The sequence below is a fragment of the Sander lucioperca genome, chromosome 13, assembly GCF_008315115.2.
Source record: "Sander lucioperca isolate FBNREF2018 chromosome 13, SLUC_FBN_1.2, whole genome shotgun sequence".
Lineage (NCBI taxonomy): Eukaryota > Metazoa > Chordata > Actinopteri > Perciformes > Percidae > Sander > Sander lucioperca.
In genome coordinates, this window is record NC_050185.1 from 12,702,952 (window position 1) to 12,717,500 (window position 14,549).

General features: G+C 40.9%; 1 protein-coding gene across 6 annotated transcripts in view; it reads right to left on the bottom strand.

Moving 5' to 3' along the window:
- Nucleotides 1-13,512, bottom strand: part of LOC116064863 (disks large homolog 4) — a 69,372-nt gene extending 55,860 nt beyond the window's left edge. For 4 of the 6 annotated variants that reach the window (XM_031320199.2, XM_031320198.2, XM_031320197.2 and 1 more), the window contains exon 1: nt 847-1,143. In XM_031320199.2, the coding sequence (XP_031176059.1) occupies nt 847-888 (42 nt within the window). In that variant the 5' untranslated portion in view covers nt 889-1,143. Of the gene's footprint in view, nt 1-846; nt 1,144-12,938 lie in introns of those variants that run through there. The other 2 variants (XM_036009005.1, XM_031320202.2) reach the window with 1 other exon arrangement.
- Between the last annotated feature and the right edge of the window lie 1,037 nt (nt 13,513-14,549).

The window sequence follows — 14,549 nt, forward strand, 5'->3', positions numbered from 1 at the left end:
ACTGTGATTTGAAGTGCTGAAACTGAAAGCTTATATTTGTATTCACATTTGCAATAACAACTTTAACATAGATAATAACCAGTGCAAAGACGCACACACGCACGCACGCACACGCACGCACACGCACACACACACACACACACACACACACACACACACACACACACACACACACACACACACACACGCATACTTGTATACCCTGGACATGTGACAAAACCCATTCTCTCACCTCTAACCCTAATCTCTGTCTGTAACCCTGATGTTTATCCTAAGCCCTTAACCCTAAAAATGACATGACCTCTTTCAAAGTGACGTACATTTTTTGACAATCTGAGGATTGTCCTTATCTTAGCACTGGACTTGTGTCCTTGTGTCCTTACAAGGATAGCGGTGCACACAAATATGAATTATATTCAAATATGCATAGATAAATCTTATCCAAACGGAGAATAAAACATTGCATACATGAATCTATATACTGCTTTAATCAACAAGTCTGCTAGAGTTTTACTCATACTGCGTGTCTAAACATGCTCACTGGCACATACACACCCACATATTCCAGGCCATGTTCATACGTACTACCCAAAGTGCATAAATAAACCGACCCAGAGCACACGTACAAGGAGAGCAAGACATTCCTCATACACATATTTCTGATTAATCTTTGACAGTGGAAGAGATTGCGAGCATGTTTGATGCGATATGTACCGATGTAGATGCAGACCTCCCCAAAGCCTGCCAGAACGACTAGCAGACTTTCCAGCTAACATGCAAAACAGAGGCAGCAACAGAGCGATGGAAGGAGAAGAACGACACAAACGGAGAGGTGAATTTACCTACCACACACGGGCAGAGGGAAGGGAGCTTAGTGCGGCCCTTCATGAGCGAGAAAAACAGCCTCCCAGACACCCGCAGTAGAGGAGGAGAGGGATGGGGAGAAAGAGAGAGAGAGATGGGAGGCTGGGGAAGGGTAAGGGGAAATAAAAAAGAGGGAGGGGGAGAGAGGGAAGGGGAAGGGGGGGTGTCGTAGCAGATGAGGAGAGAGAGTTTTCCTGGAAGCCAGAGTTGTTGGTGTTGGATATATCTTGATGTTAAAGGAAAGGGTCTGATAGAGAAGACTGGCAGCCCGCTCCAGCCGTGACTCATAAAATATGTTTGTCACTGCTGGTGAGTGAGGGAGGGAGAGATGAGACGTAGAGACAGAGAGTAAATCTTCTATATTATTTTTCTTCTCTTTTTATGAAGTAAATACGACAGTACACCTCCATCCATGCTGCTCTTTGCTCCTTCTTTGACACACCGCCACACACACATATACGTTACGAAACATAAATACATGTAAGTAAGTAAAAGGCTGAATGTTATGTTGATTTAAAATGAGGATAATTTTGACACAGATATCTTGTGTGTTATGCAACCATTATATAATTACATATTTATCCCTTTGTGGCTAGTGTTTTAACTGTAGCTTATATGTTCAATTCTGAGGTGCAAATTAACACCATTGCCATTATGGCTGTCTTTACATATAAATTCTACTGCTCACACTTAAAGACTGTAAATATAAATTATCAGCCATGCTTATGAAGGAAGCTCCTTAATGACCTTGTTGATTCAAGTTTCCAAAAACTTCTGTGCACATCAAACAGTAAAACCATTAATTGTACGATTAGTCAACAGAAATGTTGCTAATCGATTAACATTAAAGCAACACTAGAGAACTTTTCCCGCTTCGGTCCCCCTACAGGTTGGAAGCAGAATTGTCCATTACATTACATTGTCCAGTTCATTTGAACTACAGATCCACTACCCGATCTGGCAAACTTGCATAATGTAATGTAATGGACAATTCCGCTTCCAACCTGTAGGGGGACCGAAGCGGGAAAAGTTCTCCAGTGTTGTTTAACATTCAGTGGTTCCAGCTTCACAGATGCAATGCTTTGCTTCTTTTCGCAGTTTTATATTCTAAATTGAATACCTTGGTCGGACAAAACTGGTAATTTGACAATGTTTTGGGCTCTGTGAACCTGTGCAGAGAATTGTATCACTATTTTGTGATATTGTATTGATTAAACATTTGGTAGGTACTGTATGTGATAATGTAATTATAATCATTTTCTGTAGCCCTAGATTTGATTTTAAGTTTGGTCATGAATTCCTGGCAGATCTGGCCCTGCAAATAGCCTTGTAAGAGTTATTACTGTAGACTTGTAGTAACAGAGGGAGGAACAGGATGGAATGGCATTACATAATTAGGTAGGTCACTTTTTTGTTAAGTTACATAAAAAAAAACTATAATCAGATTACTGCTACATTTAGTAAAAATGAAAATTACAAATACATTTTAAAATAAAAAACTCAACACTACGATGCACATGTGCACACATTTGAACACTTCTCAAGTCTCAAATAACACTACTCTGGTCTCTAATGAAACCAGTGTGGTCATGTGTTGTGCACATTCATTAAGGGTCAATAGGCTACTGCTGAATTTGCTTATTGAAAAGAAAGTTTTTCTTTAAAAATACACTGAGCAGAAGATACATTTTGGTGCTAAACATCTTGGTTTTCCATTTGCTTTAAAAAGGTTACATTGTTCTGTTGTCTTACTTACTCAGGATTCACAAGTGTGTATTCATTTTAAATAAAAGTAATCTTATTGATATTTCCTTTCATTTGTCTTTATTTGCATATTTGGTATTGAGGTCATCCTAAAGTAATGCAAAGTAATCAAGTTACTTTAATATTGTGATACTTGGATTGGGTTACTGACTACATTTATTGACAGGTATTTAGTTATTGTATCGGAGGGCATTTTTAAAGTCCCAACCCTGGTTGTTACCTTGTGTGTATGTGTGCCAATTGTTTAGAGTTATTAGACAACACTGCTGGCTACCAGACTAAAGTCATAGATGTTTTTTCAAGTAAAAGTAAAAAAAAAAAAAAAAAAGTAATTTTGTCTTAGCATCACCCTTTAACTAGCCTGGCTCCGCCCTCCTACGTACGTCCGCTAAATTTTCATTTTCCTTCAGTACACCGTCTGGGTTTGCGGTATATTCTTGGGTTTTCTCCAGCCAAATCTTTACCGGTCCAATCAGCGAACAGAGGGAGTGGCTGAGAATGATGACATTGTGCGCTAGTTTGAGTTGTAGTTCTGTAATGGAGGCGGAGAAAGATAAGAGCGAAGCCATTCGGTCCGTTGTGGCAACACTGCAGAATATCCAGAAGTTAAAGAACAATCGAGCAAGAACAATCTTTGCTGAGTTGTGTTGGTGACCATGATGTTGTGGCCCTCCTCCCCACGGGGTTCTGGAAAAGTTTGATTTTCCAGCACGCTCCGTTAGTGGTGAAGGAGTGGCTAAGGCGAACGCTAGCGATGCTAAGCCGACATCATGACCAAACGTTAGCGATTGGTTATGGCAGATCCAGAGTGGCTCTGGGCAGATCCAATAGTTTTAAACTTCAACAGAGTACCCACCTTCAAGGAAGTTAACACTTGTCAATGGAGAGTGGCCAGACTCTCTGTACAAATGAAATGTACCAATGTCTGGTAGGACCAGGCTACCCTTTAACACTGTTTATGCCCTGATGAAAGCATTGTGCTGTCTCTGTACTGTGCAGTATATTGATCAAATATTCTCTTAAGGTTATCATAAATTAGTCTGTCTTTTTAAAGTTCATATTTCCTGTCATTGTGCCTACTGTACTTTCTATCAATGAGCAGATTAAAGCAGCAAGTGTTACAATAGGTAATCACATGTCAAAATTATGTGAATAATGTGTTTCTTCTAAACGCTATTTAAGGATACACAATTTTATTATTCATGTCTACTCATTGTGTTTTAATGTACATACATGTATCTATTCATGGACTTCCATATTGAGTCCATCAATCGATTTCACATAAAAAATTGTGTGTCTAGATTTCTTACACCAAACATCTAATTGTCATTCAGGAACTACTATGATCAATGTTTATTAGCAATCCTGTAGGAAGTATATCATTCTTACAAATCTATGGTAATAAATTGTACTTCTGTATCCTCATCACTAAGTCACATAAGTCCCTGTCTACAGTCAGAGCAATGGTTTGAGAATGAGGCATTTAGATGTTTTATGGTAACTCTAGCCAAAGGAATTGAGTTTTATCACTCCTATGTGGTGTGTGCTCCTGCAGCGAAACAAATTGTTCCTGACTGGACTGCGAAAGTCGATTTTCCCATGTAAAATTTGATGTCAAAAATGTCAAAAAAAACTAACATCAATGAATATAATAGCAGTCGTCGACTCTCAAGTATTTTATGAAATATACAAATTGAGAATTTTGAAAATAATGCCACATAAGAATATGTTGTTTTCACTTTTACTATTCGTTTAGTGGGCTAGTTAGCCGAGAGACACTTGTCATTTCATCACTCATGTCATTTGTTCACACCACTAATTTAATCAATGTTGTCAGTATTTTGACACTAAATACAAAGTATAATTCTGCTTCCATTCTGAGTGAAACAGGAACTTCATTGGCATCCCAATGGGTGTATTTGTGTGTAGCTCCTTCTCTTGCCCTCTCAGGCCCGGTTTCTCTCTGCTACATGACTGTATTAAGGGCGAAGCAGAGTTGAGCAAGGCAATAAACAGAGTAAATGCACCATGACCCCATTGGGCTGTTTTACAGTGGACTGCTGTCGGGTGATGGATGGGTTATGACACCTGCAGAGGTTAGGCCTAAAGCCCTCTGGACCTCAGCGACACACTGAGCTGTGGCTTCTGCATCAGCTTCACTGTCTGTGACAAAAGACAACTGGAGCACATCGTGACATTTCCATCTGGAATGAAGCCTGCACTGTTAGAACAGTGTCAAATGCTATGTAACCCGCGGATCCAGCCGCATAAGATCAAACATTCATTTTCTATTCTCCGCATTCATGAGCATTCTCTTCTGCCGCCTACACAGAGGTCATCCTCCTACCTGCACACTGTGGGCTTCACATTATCAACACCCTACAATGGCAGGGCTCTCTCTCTCCCTCTATCTCTCTCTATCTCTCTTTTTCCTCTCCTCTCTCCCTCCCTTCCTCCTTTCATCTCTATTCTCTCCATGATGATACCCCTGCCATGTTGTCATGGCAACAATCGGGCCCTGATTGCTTGGTTGCTAGGCAACTGACATCACCTATAAGAGGAACATGAAGATACAAAAAGCCAGAGACAAACAAATCACACAAAAATATGTGCAGTTGTACATTACTGTGTTGAGTATGAGCGCATCGTGTGTTTGAACTCTCGCGGTGTCATTAGCTCATGTCGTGTTTTTCAATCAAATGTTCACAGTTTTTTTTCCTGTCGGTGCTAAAGCCACACATGGAGGCGGCAAGGTGTATCATTAGAGTTAGAAAGCATATAATTCAAATATGGCTGCTACTCTGGGCAGTCTTCTGCTCTTTGCCAAACAGGAGGTTCGAAACCTCTGAATCCATGACCTGAATTTCAGATGAGAACACATTTACGAAGGTGACAAGAGGCTACTCATGAATAACTGAAAGAGGGTCCAGCAATTTCCTATTAATTATGAGGAAAAACGCAAGGCCTCAACCTCAGTGAATGCACTGTGTATGTACTTAAGGCTCAGGCTGATGTTGGATACGAGCAACTTGAGTGGACACAAGCAGCTCACATTTGACAGCATCCCTGAGCCAGATTGTCATGGACTCCTGTACTGTAGTTTAACAACGTGCCACAAGGTGTCATTGTGTGCTGTATTGAACAAATATGATCAAAACACTGTAAGAAAACCTGATCCCATTTGCAAGGCTAATGCAAGAGCTAATAATATCGATGATATCAGCACTACCATCCTTTTATTCTTTTTTCTTCTGCTTTCCTCTTTTCTGCACATCCCAGTTCCACCCCACACACACACACACACACACACACAAGCATTACACATTGACAAACATACTCTAATCAACATATGTTAGTTAGTTGACTCTTTTAACTAAAATGCCTGTATAGAGCAGACATACAGTTTTATTACAGAGGCCCTGGTGAGAAGTTGACCCTCGTTCACCTTGGCATGTTTTCTTAATGAGGTCCACAGGACCTCTTCTATTGAATCTACCCACATGTATAAATATGCATCATCATTGCTATTGATTTAGTTATTTATTTCTCAGGCTTATTTACAGAATTACCACAAGTTGTTCTTGCATACAGTGTTAGAGCAGAGTACCACAGTCCTCCTCCTGGTCCACCATAGCAGACTCATGTTTTGCCGTTAAGCCTTCTCAGTCAATGTGAGACGACAAAGTCTCCAGCCCAAACAGCCCATGATGGATTTAATCTGTCACCTGTCATATGGACAATTTTAGGACAGACAGCGATGCTGACAGCCAAAACATTGAAATTAAGCAGCATGTCAGTAAGCCTGTAAGTAGGGTCTGCTGGTGGACAGCAAGTGGGTGTTTTTTTTTAAATATATATATTTTTTTAATTTAATTTTATTTGTGTTACTAGAGAGGGTATATTCTATTTGCTGTTTAAAATTTACATATATCATGTTACATTCCCTTATGTTAAATGTAAAATCAACAAAATAATGATCAATGAGTGGTACCAAAGATAAGGATGTTAAAGCCCAATGAAATAAATGTGCCTTTTCATTTCATAGATAGAAAGATCCTTAAAAACACTAAAAAGCAATACAGATACAGACTGAGCCTTGCCACATTGAGGCATACTGAAATACCCATTAATAGTATCTAGACATTCAAGGTGAGATTCAAAAGAAATGATTAAGCATTGCTCATCCTCTCACTAGATGAGACCGAAGAGGCGAGGGAAGCAAAAGACATTTTGCATTTGACAAAAAAAAGCTCTTAACAGCCTCCTTTCGGGCTGAGGCCCCTGATGGGGGTTGTGGGCATTATGAATTAGTTGAGAGACTAGAGGTTAGCATTGCATTGGCAACATTTTATCATAGAAAGAGACTGATGAGCTTAAATTTGAAGTCAACTCTGCAAGCTGAATAAGGGGAAACAAGGTGATTGAAGCTACTGTGCAGTGATTTGATGTTCTGAATCAAGACCACTTTAAATAAAAGATGCCATTTATCCCATGTTTAATTTCTGCAACAACAGTTGCAGCTGTTTAAATTTAGCACATGCAGTATGAATTAGCATCATACAGCAAGCCTCTACCTCCTGTTTAATTAAACCTAGTCTGGGCCAACGGAAGTACATTTCCAGGATAATTGCCTGACACGCCAAATGTCCCTCACCTTCCGCTCTCTGTGTGTTACCGTTTTGGGAAACAACGACAAACTTCAAGCTAGCAAGCTACAGGCTGAAAACGGCAAGTTTTGAAGAAAATTTGGATCGAGCAACAAGGCAGGTCTGCTTGGTTATTTCGGGAAATGATTGTAAAGATTTACAAAGAATATGTTTACGATCCCCTATCTAACTGGGACGTTTTGGGACCGATATGAGAGGATTGCTATGGACGAAGTACGTACGGCGATACACTGGTAAGAGCACATTATGTTTAACCATGTGTCCAGCTACTTTAAATAGCACATGTTACTGTATTGTGTGAACAGTTAACTTCATTTAATATTGTATGTGGCGTTTTCTTTTGCAGAGTGTAAATGTTCCACCAAAACAAGTTCCTTTCTGAGACCATTTGCAGAGCCACCATCGCCGCATCCGGAGCTTAGACGACTGTGATTGGTTTGAAGAAATGCAAACAACCCAAAGAATTTGTTTCTCCTATCTTAGAATGTATGTGTCATGTAGCCATACCTTACTCCACAGTGCTGTGAAGATAGGTCTGGCAATGCAAGACTAAATGAAACCTAACAAGTTTTCTGAGACGTCCAATTGAACCAATTTCTTAACTCGAGCCAAGGCTGAAGTTACAAGTCACAGTCCACTTGTACTGGAGCAGGATGCTCTGCTGTAGTGTGAGTTCTGTCTGATCATGTAGGTGTGTGGCTTTCTTTCAGGAAAGCGGTTGAATATGTGGGTGAGTGGTGCAATATGTACTTTAAGAAGTATTTTATCGCTGGAAAGAGGGTCTTTTCATAAAACTGGGCTGTCTAATGACGCAAACATTTTTTTAATTGGTGCTACATGGCCAGGGGAAACAGAGAAAATGGGCTGTGGTATTCCCTTTCGCTCAAAATGTAGAAAACCTACAACTGCGGCGCCTGGTTAGCTCACCTGGTGGAGCCTGCGCCCCATCTACAGAGGCTCAGTCCTTGTCGCAGTGGCCCATGTTCGGTTCCGACCCAGGGCCCTTTGCTGCATGTCATCCCCCTCTCTCTCCCACTTTCCTAACTTAATCTGTTCTATAAATAAAGGCAATAAAAACCCAAAAATAACCTTTAAAAAAAAAATACAACTACCAGAATGCACTGCGCTGAACTGGACCAATAAATGCTTCCGCCTGTGGGTGACGTAATGCAAGCACGTCACAGAATCAATATGGTGGCCGATCTTGTATTACAGTTAAACGGTAAGATAAAATATGTTTCTGAAAACATTTGAGTAAAGAAATAGGCGATGCAGTAACAGAATCTTGGTTTATATTTGATCAGCACTGTCTAGTTTTAGACTGTTCTAGTTTTTTAGAGAGAGAGATAGAATGGCGGCTGTCTCTCTCAATCTGCTTCTATACTCTTTGTGTCAGTATGCGGAAGTACAATCTGTAGTTCAAGCAACAGCTCTATATCTCCCTACTCACAGGCAAGCAGAAAAAATGCTTCTGCTGGCCTGTGAGTAGGGAGATCTGGGCACTGGTAAGATGGAGGGAAGGTTAACATTCAGTTATTTTATACATACTACCAACATTATTATGATACAAAATTGGTTGAATATCGACAAAGCATCCCTTTAAAAGACCACGGACATTTGCTATATTTCTTCATGAGCCCAAAAGCAAGCTGCCATTTGAACAGTGATGATGACCAAGAAATGAATCAATCTGGATAGAATTATATCTCCACTATCCCCTCGATTCTGCTGTGTGTTTTTTTATCGGACAATAGAGAACCTCAGCACTGTGCAGTTGTGGCATCAGACTTAGCCATCCCTGCTTCACTCACTGTGCCCTGGGAGCAACTTGGCAGGATCAGTGTCTCTGTGGCTGCATCCAAAGGCTTCATGGAAACTCGTGCCCTTGAGCGGAGATCATATGAGCTCTCCACTGGATCACTAATCCTAACCCACAGCACACTGTACTGCATGTCATACTCTCATACAGACACAAACCCCAAGCTGCGGTGAATGGACACTTGTTAAAATGTGCAGAATTGTGGACGAGCTAAATGAATGCCGAGGAGGCGCTGTTTCATTTGTGAACGAAGGGTTTAGCTTAACTCCATTTCGGAGACTCTTAGGACTAGAGCAAGAAGCAGCAGCAGCCATAAGCTTCTCATCCATGTATGCACATACACATTTGTGAGATATAAATATTCATAAATATACTGAACCTTAAGAACAGCTGGCAGCACAAAATAATTACAAATGTGAGTGCTCAAACCCGTTCAGGGAAGAAGATGTCCATGTTGGAGAGTGATGGCAATAATATGCACACAAAGCTGCTGACTTTGACTACATCTTGTCAAATGTATAATTTATTTGAAGCAGCACTAACTAGGGAAGCCTGGAAAGTGCTAAAGAGGAGGGCAGGAGGTAAGCTAGAGAGTAGAGCAGGAAAGAGGAGAGTAAGCAGGAGGGGGAAAGGAGGTAAAATGAGATAAAGGAAAGAGGAGACTGGAAGAGAGGAGTGAGTGAGGGATTACAGAGGTGAAGGAGGCACAGAGGACAAAAAATTGTGGAATTGGAAATGTGAGAGCAGAGAAGTGGAACGAGGGTGATAACAGGGAGAGGAGTGATAATCAAAAGAGTTTAGGACATGAAAAGCAGAGGGGAAGGCAGTAAGCGTTAGCAGACACATCTACTGTATGTCCTCCTTTCCACACTGGAGATACATAATTGATTCTTTATCACAATCATTTTCTATCAGATGTCGTGATAGCTTTAAGAGAAGTTACTTTTAGAGCTTAAATCCCCTTTACTGTGTACACCATCTTTGTTCTCACATCTCAAACATCAAACTGTCCTTCTCTGACTCAGTGCCACACAGGGAGAGAGAGTCAAAGGTATTGTCAGGCTTGCAACCAAATATAAATCCTGTGACACCTCCTCAAGCTGATATGCCCTAATATTCCAGTTCCTAATGTTATGTAATAATGACACTTCTGTATGATGTATTGCCATCAAATGTTGCCATTTATTATTTATATTCTTCTGTGATTTTTGTGTAGGAAGGAGCAGAACATTATATAAATCCAATTCAACATTCAGGAGACATAACATATGAATCTCTTGCCTGGTAGGAATTAAAACATTGGGTATTTGTGTCTTTTTTAAATAAATGTATGAGATAATAAGGTTGCACTGGAGTAGCTTCTAATCTACATCAGCCATGATGACATAAAACGACCTAATCAGGATTCCTTGGAGTGTTTTCGACATTGTGTGTTTTACAACACACAGACAAATTATTATGTCCCATGTAACATGTCTATGAGTCTTTGGGAGATAGAAGGCAATCTTACTTCTCATTTTATCCAAGCCAATGATTGGAACTTGTCAGGGGTAGACACAAAAATGTAAAAATAGCAGCATTATAAAAGGAAAACAAATACTTGTCTAATTTTACCTTAATTTCCTCAAGGACAAAAAATCTTTAGTAGGGGCCTGTATTAAGCGTTCTTTCCGCACTTATTCTGCCTCTATTGCTATCAAAAGAGGTCCATTTATTACTATCTCACTGGAAATTTGCTCAAGCTGCTATTCTTCAAACTTAAAACAGCATTGAGCACAGTGCTTTAACTTGGTGTGCTGTAGGCTACACAGCGTTACCAGATATTATATATATTGTCACTCACTGGCTTACTGTGGCTTCACCCACACAGCAAAACTTTGTTTCACAGGCCTGCACGGGGAGGCAACACTGTTCACATAACCCATTCTATGTGGGTGTCAGGGAACAGCTCACCCAGGGAGCTGCTCACCCATCATCTGCTACATGATGGCAAGCCACACCTGCAATGCAGCCAGCCTCCATTAAAGTTTAATTACACATTCAAAGAAATACACCAAGTTTTTGGCAAATCTGATCCATGATCAGGTTAAATTTGCACACTGGTAAGACGAGTGAATCTCCAATTCTCTTGTGAATATCTAGTTTATATTCACTTACAAATGTTGGATACTGAAGGTGTAGCTGATTCTGGTTTGTGTTTTTAAAGTCACATGTAGCCACTGTAATGGCAATGCAACCAAACATCACATTCGTTGATCAAAGACCTACTTACATTCCTTTATGAACTTTTGTCGACAAACTTTCCTTTTTATAAACTGACCATCTGTCTCACAATCACTTGGCAATTGTTGGGTTTTCTTTGCCAGCTTTACAGTCTTTTCTCACTTTGAGAGCAATGCAGGATTCTGGAACCAGTTTGGTTAAATATCCACTGTTACCAACTGTGGTCTTTCACTTACAGTGTTTTTTTCCCTCCTAGATAACTCAGTGAGTCACACTCAAGGCGAATAAGATGCATAAGGGACTGATGTTCCAGGCTTATGGAAAGATACCTCAAATTTTCAGTTTCTTTCTTTTCTCACAAAGCATTTGTCACACTGCATCGTGTTAGGGAACAAAAATAGGTTTTTAGCACCAACAGGCGCTTATCAGCTTGGAAGTTGGCTCGTTAGAGGAAGATGTGAAATCAAGTTTTTGCTGTTATTTTTATATCAAATCACAGATATGTAGTTAATGTTCTTAAATGTAAGCCTACACAGTGTAACATTCTAAGTCTCATCTAACTGCACCTACCTATCTATGTTTGACTGACTAATAGTATCTGTTGCCAGGGAAACTGAGAGGTTGATAAGCAAATGAATGCAATGTGTCACAGTTAAGCACACATTCATGTAATACATCTGAAAGGGCCAGCTGCACTCACTTCTGCTCTACGCACACTTAGTCCAAGTTAAAATGACCCCTTCACACACCAGTAAGAGTTGGTGTGTGTGTATTTCTGTTTCCTACTTTTTGTCATCACTTCCTGCCAGAAACTGCATTCAGGTGCAGCTGCTACAGTTTATGTTCACCTGTTTTTGAACCTGTATGTCCACCAGGGAAGGTCTAAAGCAGATTGCAGCCATCAGAACACACAGGGTCTGACCCCAGAGTGTGTGTTGAGTCAGACTACATTAAAGCTCTTGCAGTTTTCATTTTGTTAGCCTATTTCATGACCAGGAATGCCTCCATGGAGCGGCGTGCTGACGCTGAGCACATGTGTATGATATAACATATCGCTCATATCCTGTTTGTGAGAGGCAGATGTGTGCATATGCACAGCGGGTAGCTCTAACTTGTGCCTATGGTCAAGATTGAGATAAAGCAGCTGAAAATCTGAGCAGATTAGCATGCAGGATGCCCTCCCATTGTCTCTCCCTAACATATTCTGCAGCTCCGGCATGACAGAAAGCCCGCACAAGCAACCCAAGCGCCGGTTCTCTCCCGCTTTTACTACATCCACGCAGGTCAGCTCGTTTGTACACTCAAAAAGCATGACACAGAGTAGGAGATGCAGAGAGAGTGGGAGAGAGGGTTATCCAGAGAGGGAAATATCAAAGAGTATTCTGTCCATATAACACTCAGGTAGCCAAGCTGATGTTTTTCTTACATATACAAATTTCAAAAAAGATCACAAAGATAGAATCTTTTTTATGTCTAGCAGAAGAAGAATACTTTTATAATTAAGAGATGACAGAAAGATGAAATCACATGCAGTTGTGGCTCTCTCACTCTTTCTCACACACATACATTGAGCTAATGTAAGGAACAACAGATAGGCTTACCTTTGTAGTCACAATGCAGAGGCAGTCCATGGTACTAAGAACAAAATATTGGGGTGTATCTCAACCCCCCCAACCCCCCACGACAGAGGGCTGAGACCCCACACCCCTCTCCCCAGCCTGCCCCACTCCTACGCTCTCACTCTCGTCCTGCCTTTCCCCCCTTTTCTATCCTTCCGTGAATCTGTTCTTTGACTAACTGAACCAGCGAGGGAAAGAGAGGATGGAGGGAGGGGGAAACATGAAAAGGGAGGGGGAGGGCCAGAGGGAAATAGAGAGAGTGAGCAAAGAAAGAGAGAGAAGAGAGGGTGGTCTCAGAATTTAGTATGAGAGGAGAAAAGGGAAGGTGAGAGTATATCTGCTTTTTTTTTCCTAGGCGCGAGAGAAACGGCGGAAAAGAAAGAGAAAAGATTGGGTGAATATGAAAAGAGATGGAGGAAGGGGAGGATGGAGATGGAAAGCAGAGGTGGCGGGGATTAAAAAAGGGGGGGAGGGAGGTTCACACTGTGGAAAGAAAGGGAAAAAGAGAAACAGAGAATAAGACAGCGAAACAGCAGAGGATGGAGAGGAAGAACTGAGGGAGGGGACAGTGAAGGAGAGAGAAAAGGAGAGGGAGAGTGGGTGTGTGCGTGTGTGCTTGTGTGCGTGTGTGCTTGTGTGTGTCTGTGTGTGTGTGTGTGTGTGTGTGTGTGTGTGTGTGCGTGTGCGTGTGCGTGCGTGCGCGTGTGTGTGTGTGTGTGTGTGTGTGTGTGTGTGTGCGTGTGTGAAGACAGAAGGAATTAGACCGAAAGAAAATGTGTTGAGGAGGAGAGTGTGAATTACATATGCATCACAGAAAAAGAAAACACGCAGCACCGCGAGAGCGACTTAAAGAAGACCAAATCACACAAAAAAAGCATTAACCGGAAGATATATATATATATATATATAAGGTTTTTCTGCTTGTTGTAGCACTCTGCAGCTGTTGTCTTAGCAATGGTGCAGTTGTTGCCATGGCAATATGGAGGCTTGTTGTCATATGGTCACCATTGGAGTGTCGAGGACTGAGTGAGGAAGTCTGCATTGGATTTACACACCTGTGCATCAACGTCTTAATGTGTGCATTTGTGTTTAGGTGTGTAATATATGGGCATAACCATGAAGGACAGTCATATTTAATTATCAAGTAAGTATTTGAACAACTACATATCTTCCAGAAATAATTTAGAATGAATTATTATATGGTCTCTAGTACGCTTTATCATCGTGTTAACTATTGTGTTTATTTATAAGTACATTTTATTTTATATAAAATGGTGTAAAAATGTATGCACTAATCTCAACACTCTACCTTTAAGACTGTGGACCGTACCACTCAGGATTGTGTAAGGGGGGAATGTGTGCTTCAGTGTCTTTGCATCATCAGTTCTATAATTGTACAAATCTACCCCTCACCCCACCTCATCCCCACTTTCCAGCTCCCCACAATGCCAGAGCAATGGTGCAGCAATAAAGCAATTCTAAATGATGAACACACATTTATTCCCCGGGGTGAAGAGTACAGGCTTTGATCGAAATGTACAGTGCAATACAACAAACAGGCACTTACATCCACAGATGGCCACATCCTACAGA